Source organism: Cicer arietinum, chromosome 3 (genome assembly GCF_000331145.2).
Source record: "Cicer arietinum cultivar CDC Frontier isolate Library 1 chromosome 3, Cicar.CDCFrontier_v2.0, whole genome shotgun sequence".
NCBI classification, from domain to species: domain Eukaryota; kingdom Viridiplantae; phylum Streptophyta; class Magnoliopsida; order Fabales; family Fabaceae; genus Cicer; species Cicer arietinum.
In genome coordinates, this window is record NC_021162.2 from 51107422 (window position 1) to 51124196 (window position 16775).

Consider the following 16775-nt stretch of genomic DNA (forward strand, 5'->3'; position numbering starts at 1 on the left):
TAATAATAATAATAATAATAATAATAATAATAATAATAATAATAATAATAATACATTACACAAAATAATAAACTTCACGAGGAACCAAGAGCTATCAAATAAAGTTTGAGTGACTTGTCATCTTTAGATGATAAATATCAATTAAACAATCGAGGCATAAATTATATGTATATCAAACAATATAAGATCCTCTCTAAAGAGGCCACTAGATTAAATGACCATCGCAAGCAACATCAATAAAGATGACAAAACACTTAGAAATTAGGGTTGTACAAATATAGCATTAGAAGATTATAACAATTGTTTTGCAAGTTCAAAAAGATATTAAAATAACTCTTTAAAATCATGACGTTCAGAATGTTCTCTAAAAGCTCATAATGTTCTCATGCATTGAAGCTATACAAGACTATGCTTGAAATTTTTGTAACAACTCACATTGGGTTTTTGTGTTACATACTTTGAGGATATACTACAACAATACAAAATTAACTCTAAGTACCATCTCTAAAACATCCTCTCAAGATAAGAAGTTGTTGGAAATGATGAAACATAATTGGCATTGATGATGGCTTTAATGTGTGAATTGAAAAATGAGAAGTCCCACATTGGAGGGAACACACTCATTTATGACCTTTATAAGGAGTTAGTTTCACAATTGGGTTGGGCCCCAAGGGGCACCGCAATTTTGTGAAGGAGGGAGAACGCAAGCAAACGGACCACCACACGCGCGCGCGCCGCCGCTGCCCGGCTTGGCTCAGTTCGGTTCGGGTTGTGGTGTATTAAAGTTTTTTTAACAGATGGAAATTAATTATTTATTTAATTAATTAATTGCTTGCGATATGTCACATATTACGAAACTGTCATCCACAAGGTCAAAGTCCAAGTTCTGATTCATTCAAACCCTAAACAGACTAGTCTCTTGTGCTTTGCTCAGTCAAAACCCTAATTTGACTTAGCTTCAGATGGTTGCCACGTCAAAACCCTAAAGTTGAGTCTTTCCCACGTTTTGACTTTTGCCCGGTCAAGGAGCCTTGTCAATCACGTTTCCTATTTCTGAGGCACATTCCTGGTGGCCAGTTAATGGACTTCGTGCTCTTGGATCCCCCCTTTTTTCTCAGATCCAGTTGCTGAACTCATCTATAAATAGAGAGCTCACCTAACTTGGAAAAGCACACCAAAAGCACTTCGTATCTGAGGCTTTTCTCACTTCTCCCCCTTATATTCTTCTTCTTCTTCTTAATTTCTTGAGTAGCCTCCATGCTATATTTGAGTAGCCTCCGTGCTATATTTGAGTGTCAGTCTATCGACTGGCATACTGAGGGTGTAATTCTAGAACGGTTTTCTACAGTGCAGTAGAACTCTGATACAGTGAATCTGGGCTGTTTTATCCTGGGGACTTCGTGGTTGATAGTCTGCCTTGCACAATTTTGGGCAGTGCCTCGAAACGTCTTAAAGAGAGCGACCTAGTCCGCGACTCAACCCAGTAATATTTTCGGTGGCATAAATTGTTTTCAAAGGTTTTCGAATTTCAAAAACAACAGAAGTTTAAAAGGATGATCAAAAGAAAATGATGTTGTAGTGGTGGATCATCAACAACAATGCAAGTATAGGTGCACCTTGCATTTGTATAATGCATAAAAATGGTTATACCTTGATGTCACACCATTTCAAGTAGTATATTATGTCATCATTGCCAAATCAAAGGGCATAACTCAAAGTTGAGTATATCTTTAGTTATTTTACACACTATAACATCAAAGAATTATCATACTCGTGATGAGTACATTCTTGCTTAAAATGGATCATCTCAAAATTCTCAATGAAAAAGACACAATGTTTTCAACACCAATAAAAATTGAGAAAATTTTTGCTTCAAAAGTTTTTTCTTCAAGGACTATTAACCAAAAAGATATTATTATCTTATTTTGAAAAAATCATTCTCAACTATGATGAAAGAAGGTTCTTGCAATGAACATGTTCATTGAAATACAAAATATTCTTATAAATTCAACAAAATGACCAGAATTAACTTTGAAAAAGAAATCATTTTAAGATTGAATCATTTATTACATCATTTATTGAAGAGAATGTTGTTGCAAAATGGAAATGATGTTTTGCCTGATGAAGAAGAATGTTCTTTTTGATGGGAATCGATGACAACAAATATTCTCACATGTTGAATCAAATTTTAGCATTTGAAATGCATTGAAATCAACTTTGTAATGGATAAGGAACAACTTTGATGTTAAAGTCATCTCAAGAAAATTGTATTTAAGATGACATTTATGAACACGAATGATTGAAGTATAATGTGAAGAACATTATTTATGGTACCATGCAAAATGATCATATCATAAAAGCTTTGTTTGATCTAACAATGATATATCATGATTTTGGATTTCATTTAGGCAAATAAGAGCTCAACAAATCAAGCTTTGACACTTCAAGAATGTGACATCACTTAAAGGGAACATTCTAATCATGCTTACCACTTACAAGCACCAAAAAAACCAAGTACATGCAAGTACAAGTAACAGTTGTTGCTTTTTCCCTTCCCCCATGTTGCATCGGAAAAGCAACTTGCAGTGTCCCCTTACTCAGATTTCGAAGCTGCCTTTTGATCACACAAAGCAAGAGAACTTTTTGTTCATTTTGAAGAGAACATTTTCATTGTTCTTCCACTTTCAAAGCACAAAAAGACAAAACCAAGTACATATTCAGTAAGCATTTTTCTCTTTCCACGTGCTACTATAAAAATTGACTTAGAGGTGGTACAAGCATCAGATTTTGTACCCATTCATCCTTCACAAAAAGCAGAAGAATGTTCTCTTTGTTCTACAATAAAAGTGAGAATAACTCATCAAAGAAATTACTTTTTGCATATATTGGTGTGTCCAACAGCTCTATTTTTCTACAACAATCTGAATGTCTCCTCATCTATAAATATGAGTGTTTGTTGCACTTGAAGAGTATGAGCTTAAGCCAAGAAACATTGTTCGCTTGTTTTTGTATACAACTCATTAAAGCTCTTCTTTTATCATACATGTTTTAGGTCTTAACTCCAAATTTGTGGCTCATATATTATGAGTGTGTTGATACAATTTTCTTTACTTCTCAAATTTATCTTTGAGTTTACACATGCAAACAACTCAAACACTGCATCACATATTGTAAAATTTCTCAAAGTTTTTCCTCTGTGATTGTTGAGAGTAAGATTATGTCAAGTCTATTTAAACTAAGGTTGTAAGATTGTTGAGGCTTTGGTAATACATGTGGTAAGCTTGTTGAGGCTATGATAATACATATTGTAAGTCTATTGAGGCTTTGATAATACATGTTGTACTAACTCCAGTGGGGATATAAAATGTTGAGAAGATTTTGATTAGCAAGATAGTGGAAAATCTCACAATGTTTGTGACTATTGGACATAGCCTAAGGTTAAAGGTGGATTAGGATAATTTTTCTTTGTAATTCTTTATAACTTACTCTTTTACTTTCAATACACTAATCACACTAACCCCAAATTGAGTAACTTTGTTTAAAGCATATTTATATTAGGCAAAAATACACCTTTAGTTCTTTAAGTTTAGCTCAATTTTCGCTTAGGTTATTTAAGTTTATTTTATCCCGGGTTTGTAGCAGCCTCCTAAATCTACATAACTATTAGTATTAATAAGTAATATGTAGTAATTATGTATTAATAGTAAATATTAATGTAGAGGATAAAAGTAAAATAGAATTATTAATAAAAGGGTATTCTAATCAAACCAACTCATAAACCTTGATATATAAAGGTTGAGTAAACCAAAATGGTTAAAGGAAAACAAATCTCTTATCTTTTCCATTGTGAATCAAAGAAGAAAAAGAGAAAAACTTCAATTTTCTCTCATTTACTTCATCTTTGCATCAAACCTCCCAAATCCATAAAAGAATAAGGGCTAAGGAAGGGAGCTAAGCCTACTAGAAGGCTAAAGGATTAGAAGCAAGACTCAATTTAACTAGGCCTTATTTTGTTTAAGCAGGATAAGGAGACATAATATGATACACTTATCATATTCTACTCTAATCTTTTGTTTAATGCACAAATTAATTTTTTTAAACATATCCTAACTAGGCCTTATTTTCTAATTCTTAGTTTAAGGTAGGTTAAAATAATAATTTTTCAAGCTAACAAATATTTTCTCAACTTGTCGTGTTCCTCTCTATCGCGTTTGTCATGACCTGAAAAATTAAATGTCGTGACCGACGCACAAGCTATACACATAACATGGTAAATCTATCAACTAACTTAACAATTACGCAATTAAATAGTTCTAAATAATCATCTAAAAATATATATATAATTTTCCCCGAGATTTCAACAATGTATCCTCTGTAACTTTAATGTTTCCAAATTTATAAAATTATATTTCAAACTTTTAACTCATTTATAACTCAAAGAGCAAAATCTAAATATTTAATACATTTCTCAAAAGACTTCATAGACTCAAAATAGTTGCAAAATACATCATGACTCAACAGACTTTACAAAAAGGTCATCGACCAAAGAGGCCTACCAAAACAAATGATTGAGACTTGAATCTACTAACAACTTGCTACTTAGCTGCATGTGAATATGAAGAAAAAAAATGAACAACGTGAAGGGGTAAGTCACAAAGACTTAGGGAGAAGACAACAACCACCACCAACTAGAAGGAAAACGCAAAAAGGCACAAATAATTATTTTACAATCATGTGATAATTATGCTAAACAATACTACCTGAAATATAGATGATTCTCAAATAAAATATACACATGATAAAATCATTAAACTTATAATTTAACCGTTTAGGTAGAAATATTGAAAATCCAATTCATAAAGAAGTGAAATCAAAATGAACAACCTTAAAAATCATATAAAATCAAACAAGTAAAAACATTAAAAAATTAGGACCAAGAGGTGACTTCATCTCATTGATATCATTCTCCTTTTAAGGGTGTCATTTCCCTTAGAGGTGGCTCCATCTAACGGATAACCATCTCATCTCAATCTTGCAATCCATCATAAAGCATCAATTATGCGCATAGGGGTGGCTCCATCTAATGGGTAACTCTCCCTAATCAAAATAATGTAATTATGTGCACCTAACATTATTAACGATTTCATAATTATAACAACGATTTCTAAACACATCTTTAAAAATCATTTCTCATTTCATCATAACTCATGAAAAACATATTCAATTGTACATGAATATATTTAAATGTTTTATAACTCATAAATAAATCAACTACAAACATATTATACAACAAATACCATGAAAATAAATAAAGGACAAAATCGAGATAAATTCAAAGGTTGTGTTTCCCCAATTTTTAAATAAATATTTTAACATAGAAAACAAGTAAAATAATTATTATAGTATATTAAAAGTATGTGACAATGATCTTCGTCTACTCACAACTATGGAGAATCGACTAAGTTTATTCTCCAACTTCCAGAGTAGCAGGCAAGACCTCAACTAACAAATTTGAGTATAAAAAATATTCTCAAGACTATAGCAAATTTACTCTAAAGTTTAGTTACCTCTAGGAAACCATAAAAATCCTTTAAATTTACTCTAAGCACCAAAGTAAGACTTTTAAACAAAACTACATTTTTCTATAATTTATTCTTAGCATTAGAATTGTGTATTTACCTCAAAGAGTGTCAATAAACATCTTTCAAATAATGGGTACTCTTCTCCTTCCTTAATTCACTAACTCTAACCCCAAAATCCTAACCAAGAATATTTGTAGGAGTATGAAAAGTTATGCTTTTGGAGATGTTAAATCCATTTTAAAGGGGTTGAGAGTTTACGTGTGTAAATTTATGTTGTGAGGTGAGAAGAAGCAAAGAGAAAAAGAAAGAAAAAAAAAATGGGGGAAGATTGATGTTGTTGCCGATAGAAAAGAAGAATAAGAAAAAGGGTGAAGTGGAAAATGAATGTAGAGTGGAGTTGGTTTGGTTTTATTTATTTATTTACTTATTTATTTATTTATTTATTTATTTATTTATTTATTATTATTATTATTATTATTATTATTATTATTATTATTATTATTATTATTATTATTATTAATTTTTTTAAATGAAACGGAGCATGCACTCTCTTCTCCCTCCCTCTCTCCATTATCGTTCTCTTCTCCCTCTCCACCACGATTGTCGTGCTCTTCTCCATCGCCGCATTCTCTCAGTGTATAATTTTTGCCTATTTTTCTCTTTTCATATTTGCCTTAATTTCCTTTGATTTTCTTAATATTTTTTTTTTTTGGATTTTATCTGATTTTATAATTGTTTTCTGTTGTTAATTTTATGATTGTCGACGTTGGATTGATTTCCTCTAAATTTAGTAACCCTCTAGATGTATTATTCCCTTGATTTTATGATTGTTGATGTTGATTTCCTCTTTTCATATTTTCCCTGATGCTTTCTGGTTATTTATTTATTTATTTTATTCTACAACCAAATAAAAATTATGATTGTTTTTTAATTGTGTTCATATCGAAAGGTTGAAAAAATAAGCTTTGATTCAAATGATTTCTGATTGTTTTCTTTGTTCATATTTGTCTTTTTTTTCTCTATCATCTTTGATGTTTAAGTTTCATGTTAATTGTTTTTTTTTATAGTTACTAATGATAAACTTTGATTGATCTTTCAAAAAAATAAAATTTGATAGACAATAGTAATTATTGAAGCAAAATTTGATAATAATTATCGGAGAGAAATGCCTACCGATCCAATGGAAGAACATTTAGACATATATATTAAAGCACAACAACAAAACGAAGATATTGCACATATTGCTCTTGTTAACACAATTGAGGCAACTGATGCATGGTCTGCTTGGAAGAAAAACTTAGCAACAGAAACATGGAATGAGTGACTTGCTAATAGACATATGAATTGATTGTTTATTATTAATTTAGTTATCATTGATATTATGTTGGAACATTTGCTAATTATATTGGAGTGAATGACTTTCTATTTTGGAACATTTGCTCATTATGTTGGAACCTTTTATATTGGAACAAATTACTTTCTAGTTTATTTTATATTTTGAAACCTTTGCTCGTTATATAGGTTTCAATCTTATATGTGATAATGTTGAGGAGATAGATAAAGAAAAGGTGGAACAAATTAATTATGAGGAGTTTGAAGTAGAAATTACTCAATTGTCGTCTCTTTACCAATAACAATCTAGGAGAAAGAATGATCAAGTAGAAATTCAATCAAAGAGAAGAAATAGAGGAACCCATATTATTGTTAATGGTATTTCCTGAGATAGGAAAAACTTTTGGGAATTGGCTTGAAAAAAGTTTAGAATGATTGCGTGAAGCTGCAAATCATCTAGGTGTTGGTAAAGATGAGTTTGATGATTCAAAAAACATTATAAATGAGTTGAAGAAAATGTAGCTAACAGAATAAGAGCATTTTGCTGCAGCATACAAAATATTAAATGTGTCACATCGCTTGCACATATTTTGTGGTTGTGATGATGTTGATCGTCTTGCATTTGTTAAGTCGTTGATCTACTAGTTCTATTATTGTACTTGATTTTACTTATCTAATTTTAGTACATTTACTTTTGTTGCTTTATTTTGTATGGTTAGATGAAACATGTAAGACAACATATTGTTCTTTATGATATTTTATTGCTACTACTTAGTCGATAGTTTTAATTTGATACAGTGTGTGGAAAATTTTAATAATATATGTTTTTAATATTACATTTTTTTTAATAGCGTAAACAATATTTTCAAGTATAAAATTACTTCATATATTATTTATATTTCTTTAGTATTTTTTGTTTATTTATAAAAAAAAAAAGTATATGACTGTTATTTTGAAAGAAAGAAAAATAGATTACAAGGACAAATTTGTCATTTTATCACAATATAAATCATATCATTTGGTTATCTGTTGTGTATCAAACAATAGATATGATAACCTAATCTTATCATATTTTTTATCATGTGCACATCAAACATATGACATGATAACTATTTATCATGTCCATATCATATCATGTCTCTATTATGCTTCTTATCTAATTATATCTCTATCATATCATGTCCATCAAACGGACCCTTAATTGCATGTTAGGATATTAGAATAGATTGTGTTTGATAATTGCTTATTAGAAAAAAACAAATCTTGTATGCAAATTAGGTATTTTTATGGGTATTCAATTGGAAAACATCATGTTAGAAATCAATGTTAGAACTTTTATTAGATGTGAAATTGATGGTTATATTGACTAGATATTGCATTGTGACTGATTGGTTACATGTATGTACCTTGAGCATCAATTAATAGTGTGATGACTTGAATATAAGGTATTTGATAAAAATGTAGTTGTTGTTCTCCAAATCTTGTATGCAATACCTTTGGTGTTTAGTCAGTAACTTTTTCTATAGAAATCGTTTGGAGTTTATTTTTGTACAATTATAAATTAGATTAAATTTTATTTGAAATAGACACTGATTTCACTATATTTAATTGAGAATTTATAAATAAAAATTGTGTCCCAGATCAGACTAAAGTTTGTCGTGTTTTTGGAATCTTTATGTGTTGTTTTGACAAATTGTACTACTTGGAAACTTAGCTTGAAAAATAGAAACTATATTCATAAACTAGATATCATAAGCTTTCCAATTAGGGTGTTTTTCTCAAATTGGACGCCATTTAATATTTTAATCAGATTGTCAAAATTGAAGTAAATTCTGCACACACAAAATTATCATGTAGCTGAGTTAAAAAATGGTATAACCTAGGTAGTTAATCCCAGATAGCGGCACGTCGCGACCAACCCCGAAAACTGGGATACCGGGATGACCTCTACATGAATAATACTATATAAACATGCATAAACATGTCTCATAAACAATGTATCAAATTCATAGTCTTAATCAAAACATACTTTAGATATCAAATAGTCTAAATTAAAATATAGATTTAAATATCAAATATCATCATCTTTTTCAACATAGTAGAGTAATAAAATAACAAAATATTAAAACTAAAATGCATGCTATAGGAATCAAAGATCATCATCATCTTCAACATAGTCTTCTTCCTCTTCTTCCTCCTCCTCTTCCCCATCAGCTTCAATATATTATTTGTTCTCCTCATCATCATCATCATCATCATCATCATCATCTTCAACATAAATAGGTTCAACTTCTTCAACATCTTCTTCTACCACCACTTCTTTTGATATTGCTTCTTGTGCAATTGCCCTAGATGCACTTGGAGCTGCCTTTTCTTTTGTTGCTCGCCTAGTGTAGACCACCGGCTCATTAGCCCCACTTGTATTGGCATCATCAGTCCAAGTTAGATTATCACCGACATAAACTAATTCTTCAACAGGTTCACCATCTTCCCCCAAGTCTCTCACTTCAAATTCATTGATATAATCATCATCAACATTCAAGACGATTGGATCAATCACATCACGACAATCATAGTGCTCTTTCAAAGCCTGATTATACTTAATGATAATCAAGTCTTTCAACCTCTTATGCTCAAGTCTACTTCTCTTCTTGGAATGAATCTATGTATTATAATTTAAAATGTTAGTTTACTAAATTAATATGAACCTACATATTAGAATACTCTATAAATTAATAACAAGTATTAGCTTACATGCTCAAAAGTACTCCAATTACGCTCACATCGTGAAGAACTGCATGTCAAACTCAACACTTTAATGTCCAATAATTGCAACAGTGGAGTTTGTGCTCCATAAGTCTTCCACCACTCAACTGCAATGAAACAATCATTTTCATTTTATACAAGTTGTTGTGTACTAAATATTTTAAGAAGAAAATAAATAAAGTTCCAATTACCGGGAATTAATGTAGCCCTTTGTCTTATTGCTCCACCCAATCCAAAGAGACCATTATCAATCTTATATCCCGCCAACTGTGTTGTAGTCATGTCACTCATTTGATGACTTTCACTAAGTGTTTCGATGCATAAGTGAAGACCTCCCACCAGTATGGGATCATTCTCAATTTCTGGTTTCCTATAAAAAATACTTCAGATTTAGGTAGTAGCCTGCAGCATGCAATGGATGATGAAGTTGACATTTTCACCTTTCATCAATGATTGCAAATACATCTATGTACTTGCTTGCTTGTTCGTTGAAAGCTTTTCGAATATCCTCCTTAGCCTTGATCATTGCTGCATATTGTATCCCATTGAAGGTTTTTTTTCTCATTATCAACAAGTCTTAACACTTGTACAAGAGGTCTTATAACCTTAAGAGTGTAGATGATATCATTCCAAAATGATGTCAAAAGTACAATACGAGTTGCCTTCTTTCCCTTAGGATCGTTAGCTACCTTGGACTTCAACCATTCTTCTGAAGTGAACATCTTTCTAAGGTTGGTTTTTTGTTTATGTCATCTTTGCAAAGTAAGAAATGTGGTAGCAAACCTTGTGACTCCATGTCTAACCAACTCAACATTGTCAGTGTTGTTCCTCATTATGTTCAACGCCAATGTGTGGTTATAAATGAAGCCGACGAGACTAATCCCTTTTTGAATAACTATTTTAACCTTAGCAATCTTTCCAATATCTTCTAACATCAGGTCTAGACAATGTGCAGCACACAGAGTCCAAAACAAGTGTGGTCTCTTAGCAATTAGTAGTTTACCGGCCAATACATAATTACTTCCAATGTCAGTAACCACTTGCACAATATTTTGCTCGCCAATCTCCTCAACAAAATTGTCCAATAGCTCAAATATCTTAATCACAGTCTTCATGTAAGCAGAAGCATCAATACTCTTCAAAAACATTGTTCCTGCTAGGAATGACAATAAAATCCGCACTCGCGGGTACCCACCCAAACCCATTTGATTTGGGCGGAAAAAACCCACTTTAATTGGGTGCGGGTGCGATTTTCCCCGACATTAAAATTCAGGGGCGGGGACGGGTTTGGGGGTGGTGATATCCACCCCGCACCCGAACTCGCCTCGCAATTAATATTATTCCAAATTTTAAATTTTATATATATATATATATATATATATATCATACATATTTAATATATTTAATATTTTTTTAAATATTAAAAATTATAATTTTATCTATATAGAAAATATTTTTTTATTTTATTATTATTTAATAATTATTATTTTATTATAATAAATATGATTTTTAAATTTATAATTTTATATATATGAGTGAGTGCGGGTGCAGGCGGGGAAACCCGAGCTCTGTTGCAGGCGGGGTTGGGTACCTAAATTTTACACCCGCTATAAAACAGGGGTGGGTGTGGGTGTGGAGGAGGCGAAATCCGCCCCCGCCGCGTTGCCATGCCTAGTTCCTGTTGTGGAATTCACCAAGAAATTTATCAAAGTCCTATTCTTTCTGTTTGTCCAACCATCTGACATAATGGAGCATCTGTATTTTGCACGATGTAATTGATGACCATTCAACAAAGTGTTTGTATATTTCAACTATTTTTCAAGGATTGGAACCCTAAACTCATGATAGCTTGGAGGTTTCAAATGAAGACCGTAGTTTCCAACATCAACTTGAAGCTTTTTGATCTTGCAACATTGAAAGCAATTCCATTTGTGTAAAAAAAACGATCAATGTATTGTACCGTTTTTGCTCTTGCTTCTTTGTCACAACCATCATTTATGCTTGTTTGTCTTTCCCCAATTTATGTTCTCTTGTCTTTCCCCAATGGACCTTTTTTCATGAACATTAGATTCAATTTCCCTTTTTCCACTTTGAATTCTCCTTATTTCAGCTACATCGTCATTAACATCATCGTCAATTTGAACTTCCATCTCATTTAATATTCCATCTTTTAATGCTTGTTTCTCATCATAATCTGTCTGCAACAATAGCTTACAATCTAGTGGTATTTTTCTGTAGCTTTTTATGTCTCCCTTTATTCCTAATTGATGTTGTCTTGCTCTAGTAATTCCTCCAGTAGTTTCAACTTGACAGAAATCACATGTCACCCTCTTTCTATTATTCTTGTCTTTTACACTATTAAACGGTCATGCTAGGTCAACATTATCACGGGTTGGTTTAAACATTACAGATTGTGGGGTTGCAGATGATCACTCATGGATGTTTGCAGAACAGACAGAGAAAGAAAGGAAGTAGAAAAAGAAAGAGAAGTAAATAAAATTAACAAAAACAAATTAAATTAAATTAACAGAATGAAAAAAGAAGTAAAAAGAATTAAATTAAATTAAATTAAATTGACAAAAACAAATTAAATTAAATTAACATAATGAAAAAAGAATTAAAAAGAATTAAATTAAATTAAATTAACAAAAACAAAAAGAAATTAACAAAAACAAAAAAAAACAAAAATAAATTAAATTAACAAAAACAGAAACAAAAATAGAAGTAAATTAAATTAAATTAACATAAACATAAACAAATTAAATTAAATTAACATAATGAAAAAAGAAGTAAAAAGAATTAAATTAAATTAACAAAAATAAATTAACAAAAACAGAAAAACTTAAGTAAATTAAATTAACAAAAACATAAACAAAAACAGAAGTAAATTAAATTAAATTAAACTAAACTAACAAAAACAAATTAACAAAAACATAATTAAATTAAATTAACAAAAACGAATTAAATTAGATTAAAAAGAAGTAAAAACAATGAAAAAAGAAAGAACAAAAGAATGAAGTAACAAAAAAAACTGAAGAAAAAAATAAATTAAATCAAATTAAAAGAAATAAATAAAAAAAGTAACAAAGGAGAGGGAGAAATAACAAAACAGAAGAAGTGACGGAGAAAGGAACAAAACAGAAGAAGTGACAGAGAAAGGAACAAAACAGAAGAAGGGACAGAGAAAGGAACAAAACAGAAGAAGGGACGGAGAAAGGAACAAAACAGAAGAAGGGACGGAGAATGGAACATAGAAACGAACATGAGGAGAAGAACGATGAGAACGATGGTACATCCTGAAGAACGCAGTGAAGACGAACAACGCAAAGAACGATGAGAATGATGAGGAAGTGGATCTCTAAAATCTGAAGGGCGTATTACCAAAATTACCCCTAAAATGTTTTAAAATTTATGGGGTAAAATTGGGTTTTCACGAAGAAAAAAAAAGAATTTTCCAAATTTTTTTCACGTTTTTTAGGATTTTCAAACCAAAGACCCGCAAACGCGCTCAAGTCGTGCGTGAACCCTCTTTTCTCCACGCTGCTCCGGCGCGATCCCGTCGTGAACCGGCACTATTGACTACCTAGGGTATAACATGAGTTATATGAATCGGTTTTGAGTGAAACCAATTACATTGAAAAACTTAGTTTTATTACTTTAATACTCTAAAGTTTCATAATTGTATATCAATTTTACAATCCATAGTGATTTTGTGAACACAAATATTGTCATAGAATTCTAGGGTGTTTTCAAATACTTCATAGCAGTGAGCGGAATTTTATTATAAAATTTTATTATAAATTCAACCCGCACTGTAACTAGGATGATTGGGACCGTCAATCATGATCATTAGATAATTGGTTACAGTGGACTAGACTTATTTGGACTCACTCACATATGAGGAATGAACTATACAACTTTCACATTTTTATATGTATTCACAGTTACAATATAAAAATAATTATGTATTCTTATTAATTTATTCTAGTCTACCTAAGTCCAAGTATGTAACGTGGCTGCAGTTGAAGTGAATAAGTTAATAAAGTTGTCTAATTTTTTTTTATAATGCGCAGATTATAGAATTAAGTTATTAAAGATTACGCATTTATGTCTCAAGAGTTAACCTATTTTAGCTATGATGGGACTCGCTGAGACGTAGTTTCATTATTTTTATTGTTGTTGTTTTAGTTGAGCAGGTAACCAAGGATAAAGCGAAATGAAAATCAACTTAGAAGAATTATGTAGAAGTTCAGTGCATGTTGTATTAGACATGAGATTGTTGAGTTTATGTTTTGTTTTATCTGAACTTGTGTATTAAGTTAGATGTTAGATAAATTGTGTTTGTCAATGTGTAGACTTGATTATCCAGTGTATTAACATATTATCATATATTATATTCTAGATTATTAGTATATGGTGTTATAGTTTTAGTCCTTTAAGATGTATTTAGTTTGCGTCGTTAGCCTTTAAGATATACTAAATTACGCATAAAATCCTTTAAGTTTAAAAAACTTCTCGAATTACTATCATAAAATGTTAAGATATGATCGAAACATTGCAGCAAGTTCACATTCAAGTTGTTTTGCATGTGAAGAAAGTTAAAGATACTGATTATGTAAATAGACTTTTATGATCTTGTTTTTAAGGCTATATATGAGTTAAAATTTTTGTAGAGAAAATCCATAAATATTTATCATTTTTAAGATTTGATGAATGTTTTCTTAAGGATTGAAATGAGGGACATATTATTGCAATATTTGGTAGATTTTTAAATTATCATAAACTTTCAATTGAATTAAATGTTGTCGAAATTGGGATAAATGACTAACGGCGCAAACATAATGTGACTTAATTGACCAAATTAAGATAAAATAAACTTAAAGATCCTAAGTGAAAATTTATTTAACCTTAAAGGATTATAGGTGTTTTTTTTTCCTTTGTATTACTAAGTGTATTAAAGAACATTTTCTACAATGAAAAGACCGTTAACAATTTATTTGTCTTTCAAGTTCATTTTTTAGAAAGGTATTTTAACTACAAGATTTATTTTTTAAATAGTCATAATCTAAACTCTTCACTTTATTGTGACTATTTATCGCACTTCAAAACCTTCATGCAAAAGAACACAAGCTTAACAATTGCTCTCTCATACATATTTGGCATTTGCTCATCAATGTCGCTCCCAAAACCCACATGTTAGATAATATTTAACTTTGAAGACTCTAGCCACCAAAGTATCAAGGTAACTCATAATCCTCCGACCTTGCTTCCCTAAGAGATCAACATTAGATGTGTAAAGATTATGAAAGCCCAATCCATCATCGCATTTTCTCAACTAAAATTTGTCACAAGACAACCATTTAATACATTTAGGTTGAGCTATATTAAACCCCCAATAAAAGGATTTCATCATCTTCTCAATCTAATCACCAATAGAATCTGAAAAGAAGGAAGATGTTCATGAAGTACACAAGAATAGAACGAAGAACATATTTGATCATAACTTCATTCCTAGCCTTTAACAACAACCTATCACTCAAAGAGTTTATTTTGCGCCAAAATGTGTCTTTTATAAAATGAAAAAGAAGTTTTTTACTCTTGTGTATCATAAAAGGGATGTTCAAATATTTCTCAACACCTAAACAAAGGTCAATAACAAAAATAGTACAAATAAAATTTAAGATTAAATAAATTTTTTATTTTATAAAATTTTACTTTTAATCTCCATAAAAAATTAGATATTTTAGTCCTAATAAAACTAATTATGCAAGCAGTTTTTTTTAATTCATTGGCAAATCAAAGGACATATGATAAAAGAGAATTAAGTATGCCTAAAGATAATTAAGCATGCCTTGAGTCGTGTCATATCTTCATGTGCATCCATGCATTGTAGAATTGATTTATATTGATATTTTCTTATTGTATCGAATGATGTTAACATTAAGATTTAAATACATCATAGGATTATGCGGTGACTATCTACTATAAATATAAGAAAATAATATACTGTGATAATTACAATCACAATTCACAATGTTGTCTATTCAAAATTTGGTCTTTTAATTTTATTTAGGGATTAAATGGTAACATACTTCGTTGGTTATTTAGTTCAAATAAATAAAATTGAAGAAAAAAACAGAAAAAAATCAGTGCATATAAAATTTTTATAAATCTTTGTCATTCATAAATATAATCAATTATTAGATAAATATTTTTTTTCTAATACAAAAAACTAAAGTTATCAATGATAAATATAAAAATTACAGATTAAATATTTATAATAATATATTTTCAATGATATGTCATCTGTGCGATATCACAAATTTTGTACTAATTTCATTATTTGTTAACCAGAATTTAACAACCTATTAAAGAGACAGTAATCGACATTAATAATTATTAAATTAAATGTTTTTTTGTATAATACTTCAATTAATATGTCTCGAACATAATCCTAAGGTATTAGATTTATATTGAAAACTAACCACCTTAATAAATACAACGAAAATATTCATTTAACTGTTTACAATATTGAAGTCAATTTTTATAAAAATAATTTTGATGATCTCTAAAGAGATTTGATTGGAGAATTAATTATATGTATCGAGTCACATTTTATAGTCATGCACAAGCACAACCAATCAACTTGTGTCAGAGGAGAGGAGTTGGTTGTAGAAATCGATTATGGAAATTAACAACTTAGCATAAATATTTTAGTTGACTTTAATTATATTGATTTCTTAATTAAAAATTCTCCAAATATAGAAATCACCTTGCTATAGACAATTTAAATGCATGCAAAACAACCTCTTAATTAAAGACGTTCTAATTGGTAGAGGAAATAAATCTTAATTTTGAGAGTGAAGTTTGCATGGTTTTAAGGGATATGAATAAAATCATGGTATGAATTTGTTCTAGTGGTGATTAAATAGCATTATGACGATCAATGTAGTGGAAGTTATTATGATGCGTGTACTATCAATGTGCACGATTTAATATGGAGGTATCTTCTCATTTGAGTTGCACATATTAGTAATATATTTAGGCTTAATGAGATTATAGAATGAGATATCTTACAAAACTTATATATATATA

At 30.1% G+C, this 16775-nt stretch overlaps 1 protein-coding gene across 1 annotated transcript; it reads right to left on the bottom strand.

Moving 5' to 3' along the window:
* Positions 1-8776: 8776 nt before the first annotated feature.
* Positions 8777-10245, bottom strand: LOC140919803 (uncharacterized). The gene is made up of 5 exons (XM_073366451.1): positions 10121-10245; positions 9872-10050; positions 9669-9787; positions 9190-9576; positions 8777-8875 (listed from the first exon to the last, which is right to left on the bottom strand). The coding sequence occupies exons 1-5, from the start codon at positions 10243-10245 to the stop codon at positions 8777-8779; spliced, it is 909 nt and encodes a 302-aa protein (XP_073222552.1).
* Positions 10246-16775: the final 6530 nt, after the last annotated feature.